Consider the following 16,489-nt stretch of genomic DNA (forward strand, 5'->3'; position numbering starts at 1 on the left):
AGCTGAGCAGTCTCTGACTTGAAAAGTTGTACAACTGTGCTGCGCTCAGGCATTGCGTGCCCCAGATTTGGGGTGGGAGTGGTATTGTGAGGCTGTGAGAGAGCGACAGCTGACTAGCTGGGTCCTGAGAGGAGGAGGAGGGAGAGAGGAGGAGGAGGAGGAGGGGGTGGGGGGGTCAAGTTAGTCAGCGTCCACTGTTGGGATCCCAGGGGAAACTGAGCCAGAAGAGAAGGGACTACAGTTGCAGCTGTTGTTGCTCAGACACACACACACACACACACACACACACACACACACACACACACACACACACACACACACACACACACACACACACACACACACACACACACACACACACACACACACACACAGATTATTCTTAGCTCATTGCGAAATGAACCTGTTGTCTTTTTTGACCTAGAGTCCTCCCGGACCTGTTAATACGGTGTTATGTAAAGTTATAAAATAAGAGTATTGACAAATTGTATTTTACTGTGGAGAAAACTGTTGCACTTCACTTTCATAGACATGACACATTAACAGAGGGAAGTGATGGCATTTCCTTCAGGAATTAGAGCTTCAACTAACATTTACAAAAGAAAAAGATTAATGTGTAATGTGATTTTTTTTTTTTTTTTATTCATTTTTTTATTAACTTATTAATCATATAATAAAATGTCAGAAAATAGTGAAAGTGCCAGTATAATTTCCCTGAGCCCCGGCAACATCTTCTAATGGCTTTTTTTTTTTTTTTTTTTTTCCCAAATAAACCGTCTAAAGTCAACACTTTATTATAAAAATAGGATTAATGGTTTCATCACTGTTGGAGCCAGAGAATATGATGTTGGAGAGTGATTTCTACACTACAGCAGAGAGATTTTATAAAAGACTTGGACCTCTGCAGAAGGTATTACTTGCTTTACTTGGACAAAGTGCTCTGGGACAGAAAGATGAGCTGATTGATGTGGTCTGATGTGTGTCTCATAAAAAGCGTCTCAGGGATTGAGTGTCATGAAGTGCCTGTGATGAACTGCAGGGCTACAGAGTTCACATTGCTTTTGTTTATTTATTGAAGACACTGATGGAGTTGTGGTACAGATTTAGAATCAATTTAGTGCACAGTTGATGCACAGGCAGTGAGTTTCTTGCCGGCTTTGCCCTCAATGAACCTGTTAGTCATGCAGCAGCACTTTACTGTAGTCAGGATGCGGAGCAGAGAAACAAATCACACTAAGAGCTACGAGCTGAAAGCAAAGGCTTGATGCTGGGGTCTGATATTTTTCTTTTCTATATCGACCATTGTGATATTCAATATTTCGTTATTATGTGCTGCACCAGATTAGATAACCAACATAGGCTATAATGTATTAGTTGGTGAGCTTCTCCTCTTTCTTAGTCTTTATGCTAAGCTAACTGCCTGCTAGTGGTATCAATCTTGCTAAGGAAGTGATTAAGTGTATTTCCAAAAATATCAAACAATTCCTTTTAAATCATAGCACAGCATTTACGAAAAACGTATTGTGATCACATCGTATTTTATTAAATTCCAAAATGAATGATTCCAAGCAAACGGTAACTGAATTGGGTTTTTTTGTTTCACACTTGTGATGAGCTTCGCCAGATGTTGTGAAAAATATAACACTGTTGACTGCATTGAACATTTTGTTATGTGATATTGCATATATCAAGAGAATATTTTAATTGATATTGTGATATTGATTTCAACCATATTTAGCCAGATGCCGTTTACCAGATGCTTGCTGGAAGGTTATAGCTCCACATTAGAATAACTAACAAGTTGTTTCACATACCAAGTAACATATTAACCAATTCATGCACGAAACTGAAGTCAAGACACAGTGACATTTCTTTCTGAAAACAGATTTAATTTACAAAGAGTCAGTGACAGTTTTACAGTGCACATGACACAGAATCACTACTGAAGGTTCGCAGAACCCCGATGAAAAATATCAACAGTGCTGAAAATTACACTTAGACAACTGTAAATAGGAAGAAATAAATGTTACATTTACATACACGTACTCTGTGATATGACATCTCAGACTGTAGACCGTCTGTGTGTGTGTGTGTGTGTGTGTGTGTTGGACCCTCTGTGTGTGTGTGTGTGTGTGTGTGTGTGTGTGTGGTACGTATTGACCTGAATACTGAGACAACACCATATGGATCGGGCGGCCAAGACACTCAAAAGACCTAAGGCCTAATCCCTGCTGGCTAAGTTGATTGGTCTGGTATCACATTTAAAACTGAGTGAAATTGACAGTTTTTTTTTTAAACAATAAGTTAGAGTATCAGATTGTCGCTGCATAACAGTGATCCACTATAAAAACGAACAAGTGTTTTGTGTCAGAGCGGGCAGTGTCATCTGTAATCCTGAGGGAATCCTGATATTTCTATGAATTTGTGAAGGAAGCTGTAGTTTGTTCTTGTCTGCTGTGATGCTGCTTGAAATGACAAACACTGTAATGGTTTATTGTGATAAAAGAGAATAGATACTGTAGGTTAAAGATTGACTCATCAATTTTATGGTTTAAGTACAAGTGTGGTAGCTTTGTTTACATGTGATGGTAAGAACTGTAATATTACTGTTACATATTTATCTGTGTGCAGAGTCATGAAAATCATGCGGTGGGATATCAGAGTAAATGTCTGTTATTGCTTCAGTTTGCTTGATGGCAAATATGTACAATGATCTGTACATTTATTCTGTCAACTTGATCCCGTCTGATAGAGATTATGGGTCTTTACCTCCACTCTCTTCACTGTCTTGTCACTGCAATGTGTTCACCTTTGTATATACACTATGTGACACAATCATCATAATTCAGTTCGCTTTGGGATTAACTGGGCCGTTTTGCATCTTCTCCGAGCTTGTGGTGAACAAGCTTTACATAACGTCCGGGTACCAGATGGCAGTCAGTCAGTCAGTCAGTCGGTACTCGTGCTTGGCTGTGCCATCTTTACCCCCTCCTCTCTCTCTCTCTCTCTCTCTCTCCCTGCTTAACAACCCAGGAGGGCTGACAGTTGACTCAACATGTGCCATGTCTACATGGCAGAGAGAAAAACAAGTTTCTAACATGAGAGCAAGCACAACATCGCTGATCACGAGGGACAGATCTCAAAGTTTAATGTGCCCTCTTTTGGACTAGTCATGCGCTGTATTGCTGTTAATTATTACTAGATGAAATGCGATGAGGAGGCTTGTCTAAACTGTATATAAATCCCATTTAAATGTGGCAGTGTCTCAGAGTTTCCTCCTGTGTTGCATTCATTCCCTGAGCGAGGTGAATGAGGCCGATGGGTTCAATTAAACCTGAGTTTCCGGTGTTGGAAACAAAAGGGAGCTTATGACTGTGTTTAGTGGCAGTGCATTCGATAACAGCTGTTTGTAGCATCACTTATAAAAACGGTAACCATGCAATCCAACAGTTGGCATTTCTATTCATAGATGCAAAGAAGTGAGATATGAGAGTATGTCCTGTAGCATAGAGGTGAAAAAGCCTGTGCATGTTTTTTATAAAGAGCTGCAATGGTGGTGACATTCTGAGAAATGTGTCCTTATTTTTTTTTTCTTTTATTTTCTTTTTTTAAGTACCGTCTTTTAAGACAACCAGAGAAACCAGTCATACATGCATACACGCATAAAGACATTGGAATAATACAAAAACCTGCAGCATAAATCCTCAAAAAAACTCTCTCTTTAACTATGTCTCAGACACTCTCCAGCACACACTCACAAGCCCAGACACACACGGCAAACAAGGTTTCGGTTTCTAGGATTGTCAGACAAAATATTGCCCTGATAATCTCTCAGTCGCAGGAGAATCGCGTTGCGGGTGTATCGGTTCATTTTTGGAAGATAACTGTATCCGAGCCTCTCAGTCATTCGTTCGTGCATTCATTCATTCACTCCCCTCCAAATCCCCCAGCACCTGTCACTCACTCAGTCTGGCATCACTGGCGGGCTGTTGGCCTGAGACTCACTGTCAGACCCACACAGCTGTGTTGTAGTCAAACAAGGGCTGCATTTTCTCCAGACCAGTCTCTGGCTGTCTCCTGTCTAAATAAATCCCTGCAAATGGTTGCTGGTGGAACTGGGGGAAGGTTTGCTGATGGTGCTGGTGGTTCCTTTCTGCTTCAGATAGACAGGGCCTGCCTTTGCCCTGCTGTCCATTTGCCCAGAACGGCAGGTAGAAGCTGCCCTTTGAGCTTTTAGGAACCAGTTTCTTGGGCCTTTTGAAGAGGTCGCCCTCTGGCAGCTCAGGAGCCATCCAACCGGGCCTCTCCTTGAGCAGCTTGTCCCTGTCGGGCCGGACGCTGCGCAGGAACTTCTTGAAGATGTTTGTGGTCAGCGAGAACTTCCTGCAGATCTCCTGTGAGCGGCTGAGACGGAGAGGGTGAGCTGGGGTGTCCGGTCTGTCCACTCCTCCATCTGCCATCCTCTCCTCTCTCCTCTTCCTCCTCTCCTCTTCTTCCACCTCCTCCCTCTCTACCTCGGGCAGGTCCAGCCAGTTGCCCACTAGGTCGGCGAAGACGTTGTCGCCCAGTACCAAGGGTTGACGGTTGCGGCTGCGACTCATGAGTGAAGAGGTCCAGTCGCTTGCGTCATCTGTGCTGTCCTGGGAGTAGTCGCTGTCCAGTGAAGGACCCTCTCTGGAGAGGCTGTACAGGATGCCAGGCAGGTCCACCACCTGAGCATGATGGGGAGCCTGCGCCTGAGGGTAGGGCTCCGGTGGAGGGTTTCCCACCATTGGTCCATAGAAGTCCACCTGAGGGGCGGTGTATCCTGACCACCTCCTGGGTATTGACTCAAGGTCGTTCTCACTTCTTGCAGTTCTTGAGGTCCCTTCGCTCTCACTCTCCAGACTGGACGCCGAGGAAGACGAGGTTCTCAGGCTGCTTCTGTTTCGAGATGGGCTGTTGTCATCTCGGCTGAAAGTGTTTCTACTCGCCAAAGACGGCTGTGGACTTGACATTGGGCTCGGACTGGGCTCCACTGGCAGGATTTGGTTAAAGCAGGACCCGTGATCCTTTTCTGAAGCTGAAGCTGCTGCAGCTGCTGATGCGTCCGGAGGAGCTGACGTAGCAGGATGTGGGATCCCTCGGTTAATGGGCCGACCTGAAATGTCAAGGTTTTCTAGCGCTGTCTGAACCTGAAGGAGCTTGAGTTCCTGGAGGGCTCCCATCATTGAATTCATCTGAGCGTGGAGGCCATCCCCGGCTTCTTTCATAGACAGCTGCAGGGAGACAGAGAGAACAATAAAGAGATGAAGATGAGTCAGAAATCAGCAAATGTCCAGTTCGGCTTAAAGGCAACATAATTTCATTCATTTCACTCTTGCAGCTCCCATCTCATCCATCAAAGACTGATTTCCTCACTGTCCCCTCCTCTTGTTCATCATTTATCTCAGCACCAGCACAAATCCAAATTACACACCATCAACTGACGGTATCAGAAGCATTAAATATATCTATCACATCACAATAATAGACCTGCTTTTTGTCTCTGTGTCGGTGAGACTTTGTGCTCTTCTCTTGTGCGTTTCAGGCTGCGCACCTTGTTTGATTATGGGTCATGTGACCTAGTTTTGGATGACAGGCCTGGGTCCCATATGGCCTGCGTATGAGAGAGGATCCAACCCATGACAGCTGTACAACAGACAAGCTTGCTGTTTTTTTTTTTCTTCCCCACTCTTCTACTCGTTCTATTTCAGTTTCTCTTTTTGTATCCTTCCACTTTTGTATTATCTCATATTTGCTTTCTCCTCCGAGCTCTTTGTCTTCACTCTTACTTCCTTCTGTGCAGCAGTAATCACACACTCTGCTTTTATCTTCCTCCTGCTCCTCCTCTCTCTTTCCGCTCTCATCTCTTTAAGAGCCTGTGTCATGTGACCTGACTAACCGTCTTCTCCTGAGGGCAGAAGGAAAGCCCAGAGGCAGCATCCTGACCTGTGTCTTAACTTGCAGGCCTGAATCATTGCCAACGTGACCCAGACTTTGACTCTGCTCTCTTGAAACAAGTTTATCTTCTATCATGCACACATTGGCAAAGGTAGCGACTGATTCATGATTTTTAAATAACAGTGGAGACGAGAGAAAGCATGTCAGGAATTAAAAAAAAACGTGAGTGTGTTGGAAAAGGTTGATGAGAAACTTCATGAAGCACACCCACAGCAGACTGCAATGTGTTTTCCAAATACATCAAACTGACAGTCAGGATCGGTTACACCACAGCACCTAAGTGATAACTGTCAACTAAACATGAATGCATTTTAATGCAAACAAAATTTGCTTCTATTGCGAGAACAGCTATTTGATTTGAGTTCTATAGCAATAAATAACCTCTGGAAAAAAAACAATAAAAACATGTCTTTCAACTGACAGGAACTCCAGCTCATTCTATTAAACAAATATATGATAAAAACCCACCCCTTACCTTCTACAGTCACAAAGCAGTAGGTATAGATATCCCTGTCTGTCTCTCTGTTGTTGTTAGTCTGCACCTCTGCCAGCCTGTCACTGTCTCTCACCTTTCAAACGGATCAGTCTGACTGCCCCTATATGTATCTCTCTCCAATGGGGGGACACAGCTGGGTGTGACAGCCAATCAGCACTGCCCGTCTAGACTGTAATCCCCAAATGGTGGGGGGTGGGATGGTGGGAGGTGGGTTGGGGGGTGTCACTCAGGCGAAAAGGGACTGAACAATGACGGGGAGATAGTGAGAGGGGGCGGTGAGAGTCATCCGGATGAGTAGGGATGGAGGGGGAAGAGGGTTGATGGCGGGGAGGGGGGGTCCCTCACCATATGTTTAGATGTCGAAGAGAAAACTGTTGATGGATTCAATTATGAATGACACCATAAGAACATAGGAGGGGGGTAGGTGTAACAGGCTGTGATACTTAATCTTGGGGGAGCAGTGACTGTGTTGACCCCCCGGGTGGGAAAAGTAGCTGTGTAGAACAACTGGCAGTATAGCATCATAAACAAGGACTACTAAAAGCACCGTGAGAGCAGGAAGTGTTGTTGGAGAATAGGCATATACTGGGAAAACAGGCAAATGTAATGAATAACAATACAATACATAAATACCCCCCCCCCCCCCCCCCCATATTGACTTCTATAGTTAGATGTTGACTTTTCAACGAGTCAGGACCCATGTGGCTCGAACAGTGGCCCCTTTAGTCTGTTGGTTGGTCCAACATTTTTGGTGCAGACAGAAATTTCTCATGATATGTTGAACAATCATTCCTGTTCCCCAGAGGATGAATTTTACGCTTACGTTTTCACATACAATCATCATTGAGTCAAAATTTTTAGTTTGTCCCATAAATATATCTAAAAAATTAATGATATTCCCATCAGCCTCAGCTGTAGTTTGTGTTTACGAATATCTAGCTAAGGTTAACATGCTAACACAGTGAACTACGATGGTGAGCATGGTAAATATTAAACCCACTAAACATTGGCATGTTAGCATTGTTGTTGAGAGTGTGTTAGCATGTTACCATATAGCCTAAAGTACAACCTAACAGAACCATTAGCAACCCTTTAGACTTATAGTCTTGTTCTAAAATAAATAACTTTGCAAAACTTTTAGAACAGTGACACTTTCTTATATACTAGGGCCACAACCAATTTTAATCATGGATTATTTTCTTGGATTAGATTTAATCTATAAAATGTCCCCATCACAATGAATCATAACCCAAGGTGAGGCATTGAGAAAAGCAGAAAATCTTTTATTGTGAAAGGCTGGCACCACAGAATGTTTGGCAATCTTCCTTGATAAATTACTTAATTGATCATCTAAATTGTTGATGATTAATTATCTGTTAACTCACTGTTTCAGCGCTATATAGCCAAAGGCCATTTTTACTGTAAGTATCTTGAAATCTTTCCAATACCATGCATCATTAACATTAAACCTCTGGGTTAAAACACTTTGCTCATCACTAACATATGGCTGAATAGGTGCATGGGGGCGTTGGTAGCCTCTAAGATCAGATAATAAACCCATCAGTGCACATGCTGGGAACAAAAGCCTCTGAGCTTCCCCTTGGCTCGCTAAATTAGGCAGTGAAGGTTCATGTAATTAGCACAATCAGGTTGTCTCTTGTCTTTGTGCCTTCCACATATGGCTGACTTCATTAGCTATAATTGGCTGTGTCCTGGGAGAGGCTGGGAAAGAGCGCATAATTATGGTTTACTTTCCTGCACATCAAAGGTCAACAAGTCTGAAGACAAGATGAGTGTGGATTTGTGTTTTTGTCGTTACATCTTCGGAGGGAGACGTGTGGCTTCAGTAAAGTTTGTGCAGGGATCAGCTGAGGGATTACCGCACTCTGCGCTGCTGCTGAAATCTGTACCACTTATATGTATTAAATTTGTTTTTGAAATATTATCTCCTAAGCAGACCATTTTCATGCATTCTGAAAGGCCGCACCTGTTTGCACATGCTAACCAAAAACACCCTAATTTAGCACTCACATGCAACTTTTCCATTATCCCCAAAACACAGGCATTCCTCCTGGTTATTTAAAACACGCTGAGTTGTTTACCGGCATTTCTATTCTAAGGCAACATTAATAATTCATATTGCGCCCTGGGGAACAAACAGAGGAACAGTAGTAAACTAGAGCCTATTATTCCACCTTAACCATGCCAACTAACTCCAGGCACTCCACGACTGCCATTTCAAGGCTGAACTTTGTGGCCCAAATATGTCAGCCTTTTCAACCTTCATTCTGCCTTCTACTCAGGATGCTGAAAGTGACTTTTAAATAACGTCCCGCGGCAGTTCCTGGTTGAGACACAGATGTTGTTCATCCTGAGATGTCTCACTTTTACAATGTGTGAATCAGCTGAGGGCTTCGTTAGGACAAAGACACAGAGGATGCAGACCGGATGGGACCCACACAAGCACCTTAAGGTCTTAACCAGAAGAAAAGGAGATGAGAAAAAAGAAATGTCTGTCTAATCTAATTTAATAAGAGAACTGGGATGAAACTGGGGCTGCAGGGAATTGCTGTACTGCCCAGAAAGACTGGCATCATTAACCCAGCCTTGTGAAGTTTACTTAAATCTTCTTTTTGAACCAAAGCCTCCAAGTGTTCCAGCCATTTAATCCATCAAGCGTGTATATCTATAAAAAAGATGGTTTTAAAAAAAGCTAGCCAAGTGAAAATCTGCTGAATGAATGAAAGGAAGACAAACAAGGACTGCCCAGATTCTGCCCTTTCAACCCCCCGCCCACTTCCTCTTCTTCTTCTTCTGGCTGCAGTGATGCCAGCCAACCAGACATAATTGCCAATTAAGTGCTGAATGCTTCAAAGTTAAAGAACAATGGCTGGCAGTCTTGAATTAATACTGAATGGAGGCTTATTAAAGAGTTCTGGCCATTTTAATTAAAAAAAAAAAAAAAAAAGATTCAGTCGATTAGTAATTCTTTATTTTACATCCTCATGTCATGATCCATCTAGTGTGAAGATGCGTCCAGAGGCCATTCAATATGCATGCAAGTGAATTAAATACCACAAAGTATAAATAAATCAATGCTTCTCCTCTGCTGTCTGTTGAGATCGAGCTCTCCTCCTTCACTTATGTTGGGAAAAATATCCACTGTGCAAACACACTGAGCTCACAAATCCACACACATGTCCAGACGTGCCTCTCTTCAATGAAGTCATTGTGTGTGTTTTTAAGGCATGGATGTGTGTGCATGCATGTTGCGCTCACTCATATACATTAACTGGATTATTAGGTGGAAAATAAAAGCACAAACAAAAATGAAAAACAAGCCACTGCTCTGTTCTGGCGGTAAACTACAGGCTATTCACTGTTGTTGTTTATTTGTTATTGGCTGGAGGGAGGGAGGAAATGGTGAGACCAAGGTTATCAGACCCAAAAGGTCTTCCTGTTTAGAAGGAGCTGGCCAGCAGCAGCAACAGCTATGGTGTACTCCACCCTCCCTCCACCCCTAATTAAAAATGAATGGTGGGCTGTATGGGTCAAGGACAGGACTGGGGGTCTCTGTCCGGGGGGATACAGAGAAGGTCTCTGTGACTTAACTGCTGGACACGCCACAGACCGCTGTGGACAACCCTGGGGTCATGATCGAGGGGGCAATAAAGCTGTGCAGCATTCACTGAAAGAAATGAATTACTGTGCACACAGCAATGAATGCCTCTTTGATGGGGAAAAAAAAGCTTATATGGTGACTCTGTTTGGTCCCAGTGTCCTCTGGGTCACGTTCAGTGGAAGAAGAAGTGTGAAAACCTCTTGTATTTGGTCATGTCAAAGTTGTTGTAAAGTCTTTTGTAATTTTGTACTTATATTATTTAATATGCTGCTTGCACTGACTGTAGTTTGAATATGCCTCTCATGTATTTTAACTATATAACGGATCCTCACAGAAAATGGGATTCGGTCCATCCAAATTTCCAAAAACATTTTCTCACCAACGCCTTATGAAATGTTTTTTTTATTTTTTTAGATTTTGAAACCCTATCGCCAGACAAGACTGAAATTAGTATTACTGAGAATGAGGAAAAAAAATCAAGTTACAGTTAATTAAAAAAGCAAAAGTAATTATGATGGAACACAAACTCTGGCTTTTAGCATATAAGTCTGAAGACCTACATCCACCTCCACACTCTTACTTTCAAGCTCATTACATAAAGGGCACACTATGTCTTCCACTTGTACTGAGCATTGGTGTCCGACATAAATTTTGAGGTGCAAAATGTCCAATATGGATTTAAGTCCGAGGAATCTCTTGAGAAATGCTGTCCCCTGGTCACTCTGGATAATCCACAGACCTCGAAGTGACCAGTTTTTGCTGGAAGTACTTTCTACCATAGAAATAGTTATATAAAAACTCATGTCAGTGATGCCTGTGCATTGCCCAGAGTAATGAGGACACTGTAAGAGGTGATGCTGTTGCATGCAGAGACAAGTATCTGAAAAACCTGGCAAATAGAATCCAAAACTATCTGCAAGAAGAAAGTGGAAATGGGACCTTGGGTGAACTGTCTCTTTAAAACCAAAAATATTTTAACCAAATCTATCACTGTTTCTATGGACGTGCTGCCCAGCAAAGACTCCCTGATGGCCTTTTGAGAGATGGGAGGTGGTTTAATTGCTTATTTCCTGCAAGAGCTCATTTATGCCATCAAGAAAATGATGCTGCCGTGGGAGATGCAGGATGATTAGGATCCACATCATCATCTTTGGCAGATGATATTTGGAAGACAGTCTGGGACCCAATCTGTTGTCTTCCCGGCTGTAAATCCTCTCTGGAGGCAATAATCGTTAGATAAATGTTTGATAACGCAGCAGTTGACGTCAGCACCTTGTGTGTGGGCAGTGAAAGTGCTAGGCCAATTCTCCAGCCCACAGTTGTAACATCAAGTGTGACGTTAATTTTGCAGATACGCCCCCTTCTTAATCTAACATCATAAAGAGTGTAAAATTCACAGAAGCATTTTCATGAAGAAAATGTGTGCGATTGCTGTAAGCTGTCATGAGGAATGGGCTCGAGTTCAGTGTTATATTTGTAGTGAATGAGCCTGCAGCAGCTTTAGCACATTATATTATAGCACACTCATGAATGTGGAAAGTTATGTACAGTTGTTCAGAGTGGAATACAGAGCATTTTGGAATTTGAATGTTGTACTGTATGCAGGTGATGTGGTATAAATATAATGGAAGCAAATGCGCCTCCATAGATTTTAAAGCTGCACCCATCAATATTTTATTCTAACAGTGGATCAAATGACTAGGCGTCATGTGAAAGAGGTGCATGCTTGTAGTGATGAACCCACAGAATTATCATTCAAATCCACTCTGCTCTACCTAGTGTTGTATTGTCTTTCAGCCCGTTGCTTTGGTTTTACGGCCCGTGGCTTTATTGTTGTGGTTCACTCTCACCGTCGTCTCATTGATTGTTTCCAGTCACATCTTGAAGCTGTTTTGATAAACAAATCTTGGATTAACCTACTGTAAGCTGCCTGACCCACGCCAAACAAGACAAAGTTCATGACTAAAGTTAGTGGAGACCAAAACGGAGATAAAAGGAGAGTGAATACTGAACTTACATTCGTCAGGTGGCCAGAAAAACGACTCCAAATTAATGCTAACATTTGCTATGTGTTTGCTGGGTGTGTAAATAGACATCTGTATGATAACATGTTCACCACAACAACTTTATGCAACAATAATTTGGTAATATTCTCTCTTTTCATTATTAAATTTTAAACATGTCCAGCTTCTTTTTGCGGCGGACAAACCAAAAATGTTAAAACGAAATGTAATTTGAAGGCCCAAAAGATACGACGACAGTGGACAGCACCATATTGATCTACACCTCAGTGAAAGCAATACCCATGAGAAATAATTCACATATTTTTCTCCCAGTGAAGGCAAACAGAGGAGAGGAGCTATGGGATTTGATTTTAGACCAGAGGGGTCACATCTAGTTACAGCAGCAGATTTAACCACTCTGCTGTTTCTAGGAACAATATCTCCGAAATAAATCTGCACTTTGTTGTCCGAGGCAATGATTTCATTTTTCCATTCTGTGAGCCATGATTTAACAGGTCATGTGTGTGGTGCCTTAATGAAAAAGAGCCTTTGTATAAGGTTTGTGGTTCTAAAATCAAACACAATGATCACCCACGCAAAACCCCACAGCTGCCACTAAGAGTTGGGCCAATTTTAGCCGAGGGGAAGGAAGGGCAGGTTGGAGAACAGGAGCCATGAGGGAGGCACAAAACAAACGAGCTTAAAGTTAAACCACTACACTGCTTTGTGTTGTGTACAGGTTTCTAACCCAACGCCCCTAAAGGTAACAAAGAATATTCAACGTTACGAGCTCTTCACATACTATAAGTTTGGCACTTTTGTGTATTTTTCTCAGATTCCCTGACCTCATGTTTGCCGGCTTACGGTGAATTCCAAGGTGACAGACATGTTTGAAACTTGCCTCGGGTGTGAGAGGGATAAAGGAGTGTGATGCATGTGAAATCAGCTTCAGAGGTGATGATATCAAAAGCTCTGATTTATGCTTTAGTGTCTGGGATGACGCTGTTAAGCAGGTGTGAACCCAACATTTAAGGAAGATGAGTCAAAAGCATGTCAGTGTTTGTATCTCCGACTTACAAGCTGGCAGGAAGGACTCTTTTTCTGTCTGTTGGATTGATGAGTCATGCATGAGATTCAAAATATTTCATTGTTGCCATCATACACAAGCCTCTGGATTTCTGTGGAGTCTTGAAGTGCTTTTGAAATGAACAAATGGAAGCTAACAGCCTGTTGGCAAACACTGTTTTCTTTTAAACATAAGTAAAAAAAAACCGGAAAGTGATGATACATTCCTCACTTGAAAACTAATCTGGCAGGTTTGAGTTTAAGTGTCACTGCTGTGTTGGATGTGGTCAGCAGTAACGACAAATAGCCCCACGATCTGGTCAGGTCGAGGGTCAAATGTTCAAGTGTGACCTGACACTACCACACACAGAGTGAACCCCCCCCCCCCACTAACACAGTGTTCACACGTTCGTATGGCACTCCTTTTTTCTTTTAGAGCTGATGGTGCACTGGGATTTTAATGGTGTCTGCTGTGGGGCATTGAGTTTACAGTTGTAATTTACGTGACTTTTACACAGGCTTGAATGCCACACTCACATTTCAGTAATACTACAGACAGTACAACACATTACAGGACAATACCAGCTTAGGTTGCTTTCAGTTTTTCAGATACAAGAGTTGACACTTCGCCTGGTTTCACTTATTCACTTCCACCTAAATAGAATTACTGCAGATTTTTTGACATTGGCTGGATGGATTTGTCACTCACTACTGATTGGTTAAATCAAAATAACAACCCTTCCCAGCAGAAAACGGATAACACAAACATATGTCAGACTATATATAATAAAGAAGTAAAATGAAATGGTAGTTTAGTGAGATTATTGGGATGTTTGAAACTGGCTTGTAGTCATCACACTGAATATCGAGACAAGAGTCCAGAGTTGCAGAAGCCTATACTGTATGATGAACGATCAAATCAATCATTATAATGCACAATAATGTAACTGTGAAATAAATAAATGCAGACTTGATATTGAGTGTGATGTATCACACAACTCAAGCAATGTTCAAGAGTCTACTAATTGATTTTCAAACAGTAAAGCAATGAATGGAAACCAGTGGATGCCGGGGGGGGGGGGCGCACTCAAATCTCTAAAACACAGCAGCATGGACTGATCTGTGGTTCAAGGTTTATGTAGCGAATTTCTAGAAAATGGTCCAAGATATGCACAAGAACTCATATGATCCTTTTTAAAACGACATCACAGTCTTTGAAGCACAGTTACAAGTGATACTGAAGAGCTCCTCGACTCAGCCTCGCAGCTGCAAGTCGGTTGTTAGATGTTTGTGATCTGCGTGTTGCAGATGGAGCCGGTTTACCACTCTCCAGTGAGCACTGGACGAGAATCTGTCACAGTGGAAAGAAAAGTGACAGCCTTGGCATAGACACCTCTCGTTTTTCTGAACAACAGATTGCATCCCACATGGTCCTGTGCAGGAGGGGGACTGCCTTGGCTTTTTAACCGGCATCTGCTCTCCGTTCTCCTGTTTTGATCCCCGGCATGGCACGGCACTTTTTTCTATTATGTTACCAAACTGCGATATGGCAGCTATAACGCAACATGTCCTCCTGGCATCAACGTCTATACTCCCCTAAAATCTCATGTGCCACTTCACAGACGTGCGGCTAATTTGGAGCCGTGAATCAAGAAGTCACAGAGCAGATCATGTTGCAAAACATGCAGCCATGCGAGGCTTTTCTGTGGGCCAGTGGCTGGAAGGAAAGAAAAGAAAAAATCTGTGTCTGCTTTGAAGATGATTCCAATTGAAATCTGTGCCAGTTAAGGCTCCTTTTTGAAAATTGGTCTACACTGTGTCCCTGCCAAATGATTGTGATGGTGCAGCTTATACACATTTGCTTTTACATTTCAAAGAAGGGGGTGAGAAATGGCAGCCCAAAGTTGCTACCATCAATCAAATGTGTTTATTAGAGGAGAGGAGATGTGAACACATTAAATAAGGGAGACTGACAAATTCATTTAGGGCATGATAATGTGATGAAACTCTGTGACTGCCAGTTTCACTCACTCCGCTGTGAGAGCCAGACCTCACAGCAGTCTATTGCAAAACATGATTACATTAAAAACAGCAGATAAAAATATTCAGTGAATCTACTATTTCTTTAGCTACAACCACCAGACTAAAAAAAAACAAAGCTTATGAGAAGAAGGAGAAGACTGTCTTGAGCTCATTTAGCTTAAAACATCTGTCCCAGATGCGTGGACAGAGGAGGAGGAGGATGTGTACACATGCCTCTGGTCTGCTCAAAGCTTTCAGCCTACACAAATTAATGCGATTTAGAAAAAAAAAAGCCAAAAAACCCCCCAAAAAACTAACTAAAAATAACACCTGCACCTTCAGCTGAAACAGTGACAGTCAGGAATACAGAAGTCAGGACATAGAAAAAGCAAAGAAGGTGACATATTGGGTTTTATTATGATAATCTGTAATTTATGGTTTAATGTATATTTTTGTCTGCCTGCCTATTACAAACGCTGCATGTTTACAATAGATAAAATAATGAATAATGAATGAAGTAGCCCAGTGCTGATCGCAATAATAGAAGTAGATACAACGGAACCTACCAGTTCTTGCTTCAGTCGCCTCAGACACGCATCCATATTTTTGCTCTCTGGTTTGGAGAGCTGTTCCATTTTTTTTTTTTTTCCTTTTCCTTTTTGTAAATACAAGAATCTCAGATGGAGCGTCGTCGCTCGAGCATGACTATGAAAGCTTTCTCCCGGGTAGAGACATTAAAACTGCGCTCTGCTGGAGAGCTGGGAGAAACAATTTGCGATTTGGAGATGCGCAAATCCTGCTGAGGAATGCGCGCGCGGCTCGTAATGACGTGAATCCTGTATTAAAAAGAAGAAGAAGAAGAAGAAGGAAAAAAAAAAAACCAACTCCTGATGACGAAAATGTGTTTACTCCAAAAAATGATAATGAGGTCCTTCTTGTGGCTGCGTCAGGAGACTCAGTCTATGCCTGTGTGGGTCTCTCTCTCTTTCTCTTTCTCTCTGTCCCTCTCTCTCTCTGTCTCGCTCTGTGTCCAGCCCGTTTTTCCCCGTCTCTGCTATTTTCTCATTCAAGACGCGCGCTTACGTTGCCCATCCAATTTCCTCCAATGAGGGAGCCTCTCAGGACAGGCTAAATCTCATTCAAACGAGGGATGCATCATTTATTATGTAGGAGTAGATTTGTCCACAGCAGCTTCTAATGATTTCTCCGAGATTGGAAAAGAGAGTCTGCAACATCTGGAAATGTTTGAGTCGAGGCTGAAAGATCACATAGTTCAGGCTGTTCAAAGAACATGAAAAA

The 16,489-nt window shown here is 42.4% G+C and overlaps 1 protein-coding gene across 1 annotated transcript; it reads right to left on the minus strand.

Annotated features, from left to right (window-relative positions):
• Positions 1–969: 969 nt before the first annotated feature.
• Positions 970–16,233, minus strand: inka2 (inka box actin regulator 2). Its single transcript, XM_056363401.1, has 2 exons — positions 15,757–16,233; positions 970–5,258 (listed from the first exon to the last, which is right to left on the minus strand). Exons 1-2 carry the CDS (start codon positions 15,823–15,825, stop codon positions 4,008–4,010), a joined length of 1,320 nt encoding a protein of 439 aa, XP_056219376.1. The 5' UTR covers positions 15,826–16,233; the 3' UTR covers positions 970–4,007.
• Between the last annotated feature and the right edge of the window lie 256 nt (positions 16,234–16,489).

This window comes from Seriola aureovittata, chromosome 2 (genome assembly GCF_021018895.1).
Source record: "Seriola aureovittata isolate HTS-2021-v1 ecotype China chromosome 2, ASM2101889v1, whole genome shotgun sequence".
Classification (NCBI taxonomy): domain Eukaryota; kingdom Metazoa; phylum Chordata; class Actinopteri; order Carangiformes; family Carangidae; genus Seriola; species Seriola aureovittata.